The sequence below is a fragment of the Leopardus geoffroyi genome, chromosome D1, assembly GCF_018350155.1.
Source record: "Leopardus geoffroyi isolate Oge1 chromosome D1, O.geoffroyi_Oge1_pat1.0, whole genome shotgun sequence".
Lineage (NCBI taxonomy): Eukaryota > Metazoa > Chordata > Mammalia > Carnivora > Felidae > Leopardus > Leopardus geoffroyi.
Window position 1 is genome coordinate 21196292 of NC_059329.1, and position 11508 is coordinate 21207799.

General features: G+C 36.2%; 1 protein-coding gene across 1 annotated transcript; it reads right to left on the reverse strand.

The window, feature by feature from the left end:
• Window positions 1–8250: 8250 nt before the first annotated feature.
• On the reverse strand, window positions 8251–9189 carry LOC123600849 (olfactory receptor 145-like). Its single transcript, XM_045483279.1, has one exon. The coding sequence runs from the start codon at window positions 9184–9186 to the stop codon at window positions 8251–8253; it is 936 nt and encodes a 311-aa protein (XP_045339235.1). The 5' UTR covers window positions 9187–9189.
• Window positions 9190–11508: the final 2319 nt, after the last annotated feature.

Genomic DNA, 11508 nt, shown 5'->3' on the forward strand with positions numbered 1-11508 from the left:
TTGCAAATATTTTCCCCCAGTCTGTGGCATCTCTTCTCATTCTCTTGATGGTACATTTCACAGAGCAGAAAATTTTAATATCAATTTTTTTTTGTAGATCATGCTTTTGTGTTGTATCTAAGAAGTCATTGCCAAACCCAAGGTCATCTAGATTTTCTCCTATGTTACCTTCTAGTTTTATAGTGTGCATTATCTTCTTACAGTTTTTCTGTTTCTTAAAGTAATATATGGCCATTGTGGAAAATATAGAAATAATATAAAGTGAAACAGTTATTCTCAGCACTTCAGATGCATGTAAAGCTACAGATTTTCCAAGAAATAATATGCATATATATATGTGAACATTATATATTTGTGTGTATATACACATTCATGCATGCCTATATATTGCACATTTTGAAAACTGAGATCGTATTTTATATATTTGCACTTTGCTTTTTTACCAAGCAGTGTATATGGTAGATACACATTTTTTCATGCTAATGTTTTCTACTATATAAATTTCAGAATTTAAGGTTTGTAATTGAATGCTTTTACCACGTTGTTTAATCAATTGCCTACTGTTGAACATTTATGTGTCTTTTTTTTCAAAAAAATGTAGATGAATATCCACATGTATTGTAATTTATTCATTTAAAATTTTTGAACACACCCCAGTCTAACACGTTACATCCCTATTCAGCCTAAGTTTTAGACTTAATTATTATAATAGTTAAGAAATAAAAGGGGTACATAGAGACTTAAAAACTGAGAACAAACTGAGGGTTGATGGGGGGTGGGAGGGAGGGGAGGGTGGGTGATGGGTATTGAGGAGGGCACCTTTTGGGATGAGCACTGGGTGTTGTATGGAAACCAATTTGACAATAAATTTCAAAAAAATTAAAAAATAAAAAATAAATAAATAAAAGAAATAAAAGGGGGAAACAGTCAACATACTTACCGGTAAATGAATTACATTTTACTTATTTTGCCACCATGCCTGGAAGAGTTCAGAAAGAATTGGAAGGAAAAGAGATGTAGACAAAGTAATGTTGAAAAAGAAAACCAAAGCTGGAGGCATCACAACCCTGGACTTCAAGATGTATTACAAAGCTGTAATCATCAAGACAGTATGGTACCTGCACAAAAACAGGCACATAGATCAATGGAATATAATACAGAACTTAGAAATGGACCCACAAACATATGGCCAACTAACCTTTGACAAAACAGGAAAGAATATCCAATGGAAAAAAGACAGTCTCTTTAGCAAATGGTGCTGGGATAACTGGACAGCGACATGCAGAAGAATGAAACTGGAGCACTTTCTTACACCATACACAAAAATAAATTCAAAATGGATGACAGACCTAAATGTGAGACAGGAAACCATCAAAACTCTAGAGGAGAAAACAGGCAACAACCTCTTTGACCTTTGCTGCAGCAACTTCTTACTACACATGTCTCTGGAGGCAAGGGAAACAAAAGCAAAAATGAACTATTGGGACTTCATCAAGATAAAAAAAACTTCTGCACAGTGAAGGAAACTAACAGTAAAACTAAAAGGCAACTGATGAAATGAAAGATGTTGGAAAGTGACGTATTGAATAAAGGGTCAGTATCCAAAATCATAAAGAATTTACCAAACTCAACAACCAAAAACCAAATAATCTCGGTGACGAAATGGGCAGAAGACATGAATGGACACTTTTCCAAAGAAGACATTCAACTGGCTAACAGACACATGAAAAGATGTGCAACATCACTCATTATCAGGGAAATACAAATCAAAACTACAAAATCTCCTCACACCTGTCAGAATGACTAAAATTAAGTACTCAGGAAACAAGAGAAGTTGGCAAGGATGCGGATAAAGAGGAACATTTTTACTCTCTTGGTGGGAATGCAGACTGGTGCAACCACTCTGGAAAACAGTATGGAGGTTCCTCAAAAAATTTAAAAATAGAACTACCTATGACTCAGCAATTGCACTACTAGGAATTTATCCAAAGCATTAAAAAATGCTGATTTCCAAAGGAAACAACCAACAAAACTAAAAGGCAACCAACGGAATGGGAAAAGATATTTGCAAATGACATATCGGACAAAGGGCTAGTATCCAGAATCTATAAAGAGCTCACCAAACTCCACACCCGAAAAACAAATAACCCAGTGAAGAAATGGGCAGAAAACATGAATAGACACTTCTCTAAAGAAGACATCCGGATGGCCAACAGGCACATGAAAAGATGTTCAGCGTCGCTCCTTATCAGGGAAATACAAATCAAAACCACACTCAGGTATCACCTCACGCCAGTCAGAGTGGCCAAAATGAACAAATCAGGAGACTATAGATGCTGGCGAGGATGTGGAGAAACGGGAACCCTCTTGCACTGTTGGTGGGAATGCAAATTGGTGCAGCCGCTCTGGAAAACAGTGTGGAGGTTCCTCAGAAAATTAAAAATAGACCTACCCTATGACCCAGCAATAGCACTGCTGGGAATTTATCCAAGGGATACAGGAGTACTGATGCATAGGGGCACTTGTACCCCAATGTTTATAGCAGCACTCTCAACAATAGCCAAATTATGGAAAGAGCCTAAATGTCCATCAACTGATGAATGGATAAAGAAATTGTGGTTTATATACACAATGGAATACTACGTGGCAATGAGAAAAAATGAAATATGGCCTTTTGTAGCAACGTGGATGGAACTGGAGAGTGTGATGCTAAGTGAAATAAGCCATACAGAGAAAGACAGATACCATATGGTTTCACTCTTATGTGGACCCTGAGAAACGTAACAGGAACCCGTGGGGGAGGGGGAGGAAAAAAGGAAAAAAAAAAAAAAAAAGAGGTTAGAGTGGGAGAGAGCCAAAGCATAAGAGACTGTTAAAAACTGAGAACAAACTGAGGGTTGATGGGGGGTGGGAGGGAGGAGAGGGTGGGTGATGGGTATTGAGGAGGGCACCCTTTGGGATGAGCACTGGGTGTTTTATGGAAACCAATTTGGACAATAAATTTCATATATTATAAAAAAAAAAAATGCTGATTTCAAGGGACGCATGCACCCCAATGTTTATAGCAGTGCTATCAACAATAGTCAAGTTATGGAAAAAGCCCAAATGTCCACATGTTCATCAACTGCTGAATGGATAAAGAAGATGTGATATATATATATACATATATATATGTATATATATATATATACACACATATGTATATATACATATATACACATATGTATATATACATATATGTGTGTGTATTAAATATATGTGTATAATATATATGTATATATTAAATATACAAATATATAATGGAATATGACTAGGTGATCCAAAAAGAAATAAATCTTGCCGTTCGCCACAATGTGGGTGGAACTAGAAGTTATTACGTTAATGAAATATGTCAGTCAGAGAAAGACAAATATCATGATTTCACTCATATGTGGAATTTAAGAAACAAAACAGATGAACATAGGGGAAGCAAAGGAAACATAAGATAAAAACAGAGAGGGAGGCAAACCATTAAAGACTCTCAAATACAGAGAAAAAACTTAGAGTTGCTGGAGGGGGGATGGGTGGGGGAATGGGCTAAATGGGTGATGGGCATTAAGGAGGGCAGTTGTTGGGATGAGTACTAGGTGTTATATGTAAATGATAAATCACTAAATTCTACTTCTGAAACCAATACTATATATATGTTAACTAAGTTAAATTTAAATAAATAAATAAATAAGAACAGACGTAGAAATAACTTTTAGCTATCATATATATATTAAATAAAAAAATGCCTTTCTTCACTTTCCTCCTTTTATAATATATTTCTAGTAATTTGGAATGGTTAGTGTATTGCCAGACCAATGAAAAATTGAAGAAAGTTCTAGAATAAGAAAAGAAGTCTCGTTAAAATATAAAATCTATGTGAGTAGATATTTAAATGTCTATTAATAAACAAAAATCATAAATTGATGTCAACAGTGAATGTCATGAGTACACAGTTGTGTTTTATTATTTTAATCATTGGAAATCTATTATGAATGAATTCTTTACAAATGGGTGCCAGAATGCCAGTCTGGTTTGCATACTTAAAATCATTTCAAGATAACATTCTGTCAAGTTCCCCCACATTTAGTAAGTAAATCTTCGTCCACATCTCTGACGATCTCCTTGGAATACATTCCTAATGCTCAATTGCTGGGTCAAAGGAGTGAAGATGAGTAGGTCTTTAATACTGTCATCCAAATAAGTCATAAATTTCATTACTATTACAAGTGTCCGAGGTGCCTTTTGTCTATAATCCCAGCCAGCACTGGATCTATTTTTCAAACCTTTTGTCAACCTGATAAAATAAAATGACATCTCAGTGTTGTTTTAAATTTATATTTTTTGTGTCTACTAAGGCTGAATTTTTTCATGTATTTATTAACCATTTGTACTTTTATCTTAATTGCCTTTTCTTATAAATTGCCCATTTATTTATATTCTGAGAACATTTACCTCTTTCTTATTGATTTGTAAGAATATTTATCATTGGCTCATATTTTGCAATATTCTCCTAATTTTAAACCTGCTTTTTATTATTTTTCAGTATTAGACATTAAAGTTCCAATACATAAGATAAATGTAAATTATAAAGTGTAGTAATGAAATAAAAACCTTGAAACTATAATCCATATAAATAACTAAAATGTAACCAAATATCAATGAATGTCTGGGCTCTTTTACCCTTTCTTACCCCTCTGCTCTCCCTAGAGATCACTGCTACAAAGAATTTTATGTTTAATGTCCTAGTATTCTTAAGGGTTATACTTTTTAGGTATTTAAGCCATGAAATATATTGCTTACTTTTTCTCCTTTCATGTTTTATAAAATCTTCAGTATAGGAAAGTGGTAAATAGCAGGGTCTGGAGCCAGACATCTTGGGTTCAAAGTTGAGTGCACTCCTTACTAGATGCCTAATCATGCACTGTTAGTTAAGCTCTCTGTTCCACCCTTTCCTCACTTACAAAAGGGGGTTAATAATGGTTTTATATGATATCTACCATATATAAAAGTTGTATTATATTTTATGCATGATCTAGTCACTTTGTAGGAATGGGGTCCTCCAGAATATCTAACTAGTTGACCATACAGCAGGAGGTGAAAGTTAATATCTTTTACATGTTATTGTTATATTTACAGAAGTTTTCACTATTGGGTTAAAAAAGTTTTTTTTATGGTTTCTTCTGCTTTTACCTTAAGATTACATGATTATTCACATATATCTTCTTTAGATCTTTTATAGTTAAAATTTTTTACTTTCAATTTTTTAGGACGCATAGAATTTATTTTGGTATGTGGACTAATGTATATATCTAAGTCTATTTTTTTCTAAATAGGAAATACATTGTTCTACCACTATTTATTAAAACTCTACATTTCCTTACTGATTTGAAATACTATTTTCATCATATTCTAAATACTTATATGTACATGAGATTATTTCTGAGTTTTCTGTTTTCCCACTGATCTATTATTCTAATACGTTTTAAGTGAGTAAGATAAGCATATTCTACTTCCTTCTTTCCCTCTATTCTTTAACCAAATGCAATTGGGTTTCTGCTTCTACCATTTCCATAAACTTCTCTTGCCAAGTTTGTAAATTCTCAATATAAAGGACATGACCTGATTCTTACTTCTCCCAACCTCTGAACAATAATGAACACTTCTGAACCTTTTTTTCTTCTTGAAATATTTAATTAACTTTCCTGACACCACAAAATCTCCTGTCCAGTAAAGTTTATAAGTGCCACATATTCCCCTGTCCAGAGACAGTTTTAGAATCACAAAATGTTACTAGTGGAAAGTTCCAAATCACCATGTATCTACACAATATCATAATCACTTGAAAAGAATTTTAAAAGTTCATATTCCTGAACCCTGATCACAGATATATTCTGATTGAGTAGGTAGGTCTTATGGAACCAGGAGATCAGAATTTTAAATGTTTCCTGAATGATTCTGACAGCCACCCAAGTTGTGAATCATTAATCCAGTTCAACCTTGTTGGTATATAAGTCAATAACTGAGACATAATTATCACAAGATTTTTTAAATAGCCGGAGCACTTAGCATAATCCAGCCAAGCCTCTTATTTTGCAGGTTACTAATCTGAGTTTCTGAAGTGAAATGGCATTACCATATGGTGGCAAATCCTGAACTATATCCCATTTACTATAGCTTGAATCCCAAGCACATAGATAACAAACTTCACAACAATTCTTTTAAGTAAATACTGTTATTTTTCTCATTTTAGAGTTGAGGAAACTCTGAAAAAGTTCCTTTTATTAGTAAAAGTAACACAATGAGCAAATAACAGAGCTGAAATTAAAACCCAGGTAGTCTGACACCAGAAACTGTGAGCTAACTCTACTTCGCTCTTAGAAATCTGCCCAACTCATGTGTTCCTTCCCCCAATTCATGAATACACACAACCATCTATACAAAACTAAATAAATCTCTGTTTTCCATCACTGTGCTTTAAGAGAAGATGGAAAAGAAAGGCAATGTGAAAGCAAATTATGACAAAACTCATTCTAGGAGGGAGACGTATTAACCATTCTTTGAGTGACTCTTCTCCCCAAACACCCCCTCTTTTTGACTCAAAATGTAAAGTCCTATAGCAAGCATTCATTTATTCTGCCATTACTTGCTGAGCCTTTGCTAAGTATGCTAGATACTCTGCTAAGCACTGGAGGTGTAACAGAGAATAAATACACATGGTGCCTTTCTTCACAGGGATGACATATAATCGGGCAATTACAAAAGCATATGAAAATTGTGGCAGGCCTGACGAGTCTACTCTAGGAAATACAAAACAGAGAATTTAAACTTTGTAAGATGGGTGAGATGGCTGTTTCCCTTCAGCTGATATCTGAAGCATGAACAGAAAACAAAGAGGATTGGAAACAAGTAATGAAAGTGTGCTAAATAAATAAATAAATAAATAACCAACCAACCAACCATGGAGGAAGCATGAGCAAAAGTGTATTTTCAAGGAAAGGTAAGCAAAGGAAAACAAGAGAAATCCCCTAAATACTCTATAACTTCTCAAATGATTTTCTTAACGTTTTAATGAATTCAACTTGGATAAATATATGTCTTTCTTACATACCATACTCCCTTGTAGTTAACTGAAAATTTTCCTGCAAATGAGTTTCTTAAAGTTTTCTTATAACTAAATAAATAGAATCAGATTGTACATTTAAAGGGGGAAAAAACATGTAGTACAATGGGACCTGTACCTCAAAAGGGTAGGCACAGAATGGTACCAATGTATATCTGAAAGTCATCTAACCCTGCCTTTCTGTCCAGAAAAGACTTCCTAGAGGTTCTGAATAACTTCATACCTGAAGGATGGGCAGGCTGAGCAACACAGAGGGTGCATGAGGGTGTTCCAGGGTGACAGAATGGCTTGTGGGAAAGTGTGTAAATGAATGAGAATTTATTAAACTTGGGAGAGTTAAGTGTGACTCCAGTAGACTAACAGAAAAAAGGCAGGGAGGAGGGAGTTACAGTGGCAGAAAATCAGGCCGGAGAGGTGATCCTTGTTTGACATAATGTGGAGCTTTGTTTTATACTGAAGACAATTGCAGTGAAAAGAGTAAACTAAGGTAAATGAGATCTTATTGGAAGTATGGAAAGAGCATGCTGGTTGTCATTGGGAGAATGAATTTCGAGGCTAAAAGACAAGAGAGGAAGGGGCTAGTCAGGAGGCTGGTGTCCAGATGAGAAATGATGGTGCCATGAGGAGAACAAGAATTGTCAGCACCTCATAAATTGGGGATGGAGGAAAAGCAAAGAGAGAGGAATCAAGGAGGACACTAGCTTGAAGTTTGAGCAATTGAGTATTCATGGTGACAGAGATCACAGGAAGAGAAGAAAGTCTGTGAATGTTCCCTCTAAAGTACAGGAGGAAAACACTGGGAAGGAAAAAGAAGAGGGAGGAAGAACAGAAAGGAGAAGGAGAGGAGAGAACATGGTATTAAGCCCCTCACACTACACCACAAACGTTCATTTGCATTAGCTTATTCATCCCAATAACCCTATAAAGTAATAAGATACCCCTATTTTGCAGAATTTTTGACTTGGGCATTCTAATTCCAAGTCCAACACTCTTTCTATTATACCGCATTTCTTTCTACATGGAAAAAAAACTCTATAGAGGAACAAAAGCAATTTAAAAATAAAGCTGTATTCTCTTATAATACTTAATACTGCTTCAGCTCAGGAAAATATGTTTCTATTCAAGCTTTTTTTCAGGGCAACCTTAACCTCCTTGTTCCTGAAGCTATAGATCAGAGGATTGAGCATAGGCACCACAATAGTATAGAACACAGTGGACACTTTCCCCTGGTCCATGGACAAAACAGAAGAAGGATGAAGATACATGAATGCCCCCGACCCAAAGAAAACAGAAACAACAATTATATGTGAGCTACAAGTGCTAAAAGCTTTGGACCTTCCTTCAGTGGAATGGATGCGAAGGATGCTGGTGAGGATAAAAGAGTAAGAGATAATGATAGTGAGGCTGGGCACACCCACATCAAAGCCCACAACAATGAGAACGACCAGTTCATTGATGTGAGTGTTTGTGCAGGAGAGCTCCAGAAGGGGGAGGATGTCACACATGTAGTGGTTGATGGTGTTGGCATCACAGAAGGTCAACCTGAGCATGCATCCTGTGTGGGCCCAGGCACCAATAAACGCCCCCACATATACAATCACAGCCAGCAGAGAACAGACCTGAGGGGACATGGTGACCGTGTATAACAAGGGCTTGCAAATGGCCACATAGCGATCATAGGCCATTACTGTCAACACGTAACACTCTGCACTGACAAAGAAACAGTAGAAAAAGAGCTGAGTCATGCATCCTGCATAGGAGATGGTGTTCAGCTTTGACACAAAGTTTACCAGCAGTTTTGGGGTAATGACAGAAGAGTAACACAGGTCAATAAAGGATAAATTAAAGAGGAAATAGTACATGGGGGTGTGAAGGTGAGAATTCAGTCCAATTAGAGTGACCAAGCCCAGGTTTCCTGCCACAGTGACAATGTAGATTCCTAGGAAAAGAAAGAACAGAGGCAGCTGGATCTCTGAATATTTGGTTAAACCCACAAGGAAAAACTCAGTGACTAAGGAACTGTTTCCCATATCCATTCTCTTCTGGTAGGATCTGAAAGATAGGAGAGTAGAATCATATTCGAGGCAGAACCCACATTTCCTATGCAATCCCATGCCCAGTCTACCCTGGGCCAACAGATTCTGCTGAGATTTCACTATTCTAGAGGGAGTTGCATATGGCTTCGCTCACGCAAGAAAGACAAGTGTATGGGAGGCATCAACATAGTTTCAGGTAACACTGGGAGAAATATTTCAAAAGGGGAAGAAGTGCAGAAATTTCTCATCCTTTCTCTGCTTCAGTTTGTCACTAACACTTTTTATCCCTTTACTTTATTCCAGTTTGTCCTTGTTAATCTTTAATCACCACACTTCAGCTACCTGTGCTGGCCACGGATCCAGACTGGACACTGTGTTGGGTAGAAATCAGGAGCACATGCCCATAGTAGAGTTGGGAAAACAGACTCACAGAGACTCTTTGATTTCACAAGCACACACAGCAAGAAAGTAATTAAGTCAGGAACGGAACCTGGGTTTCCATCATAAGAAATTCTCTAAGAGGCAGAAGGATTGGAGACACTGCAAACCCCATAATCTCAGCACAACTTCTAATCTTTACTTTCTTCCCATGCAGACCCTGTAATCATCTGCACCCAGGGCCAGAGCTGGTAAAAGCAGAAAAGCGTATTACTTTCTATGGTTCTGGATTTTGAAAGACATAAAAAGATAAAGGATTCAATGCTCACTGTTCTTTGCCTAGTGACATCAGAACTTCCTGTGGTTTCCTTTCCAACACTGATCTCTAATAGGAAAGTTCTGCTGCTCTGGGGGGTAATACAGCTGAGCCAAACACTTCCTCCTCCATTTGTGTGGAAGGGCTCAGAGCATTTATAAATCTCAGTCTTTGACTCGCTCTGAGAGTTATTCAGATAAAGATCACTATTTTTAATAATTATTTTGCCCAGAGGTGATCATTAAACTACAAAAAAAGTAATATAAACAGCATTCTCTGTTTCAACATAATAAACTGGAAACATCACATATGTGATCTTATTCTAGCTTGGAGGTCTCAGGGATTTGGTTTAGAGGCTTTCCCAGGAGGCTCTCCATAGCTCAAACCCTTTGGGAAAGACAGATTTATGAAACTGTTTGTACAAAGATGAAGATGCTTATACCCTGGTGTCTTTGGAAGCTCAATATTCTACTCAAAATTGCACATTCTTCTGGGACAAATAAGGTAGAGACCTTTTCTCTCTTCTTTCTCCTAGTGCTTCTTTGGCTATTAGGTACAACTGCTAACCCATAGCTAATAATATTTTAAATACCTATAAAAATTTCACACACACACACACACACATATATATCTATATATATATCTATATATATATATATATATCCTCCCACACATATATATGATTAACATTATGGCATTCATGACCATATAATGCATTCTTTGTAGCTTTTAGACACATCACTTCCTGTTCCTTTTTCTTAGCACTCTCTTTCTTGTCTTAGACTCCTTCAGCCATCACACCCAGTTATTCATGTTTGTAACTTACTGGAACATCTTCCCTTATTTTCCTAATTGCTGATGTATCCAAATAGGTTTATAGGGGCTTTACAACTGATTCCAAACTACATAGTTTTTTTTTTTACCTCTTGCCTTTGTCATTTAATAATACTTCATCAAAATCGCTCCAAAGTTCTATGTTTGGGCAAATCATAACTTATCCAACCATACCACATTCATAGAAATCCATAATTTTTCCATTCTTTTACCATCAACAGCAATGGTAAGATAATCATCGTGCATTCATCTTTATATACGAGTGCTTTTATTTCAATGGGATACATTCCCAGAATGTTGTCTTTTAATTATATCAGATGGTTTTTCCCAAAAACTGTAATAATTCACATCTCTGCAAGCAATGTCTAAAACGATCTTTTCTTCTCCACTTACATCAATGGACAGAACATCTAAACTGAAAATCGACAAGTAAACAATCACTTTGAATGTCACACTGGACCAAATGGACTTAACAGATATATTCAGAACATTCCATCCTAAAACAGCAGAATACACTTTATTTTCAAGTGCACACAAAAGATTCTCCAGAATAGATTACATATTAGCCCACAAAACAATCTTCAACAAATTCAAGATCAAAGTCATACTATGAGCCTTTTCTGACCACAATGCTATGAAACTAGAAGTCCACCACAAGAAAAAAGTCTGGAAAGACCACAAAATACATGAAGCTTAAAGAACATCCTACTGGGGGTCCTCAATAGATCAGTTGGTTAAGTGTCCAACTCTTGATTTTGGCTCAGGTCATGATCTCACAGCTCATGAGATTGAGT

Bases quoted from the DNA above. Each gene is read 5' to 3' on its own strand.
- LOC123600849 (XM_045483279.1), bottom strand. From the start codon at position 9,186: ATGGATATGGGAAACAGTTCCTTAGTCACTGAGTTTTTCCTTGTGGGT.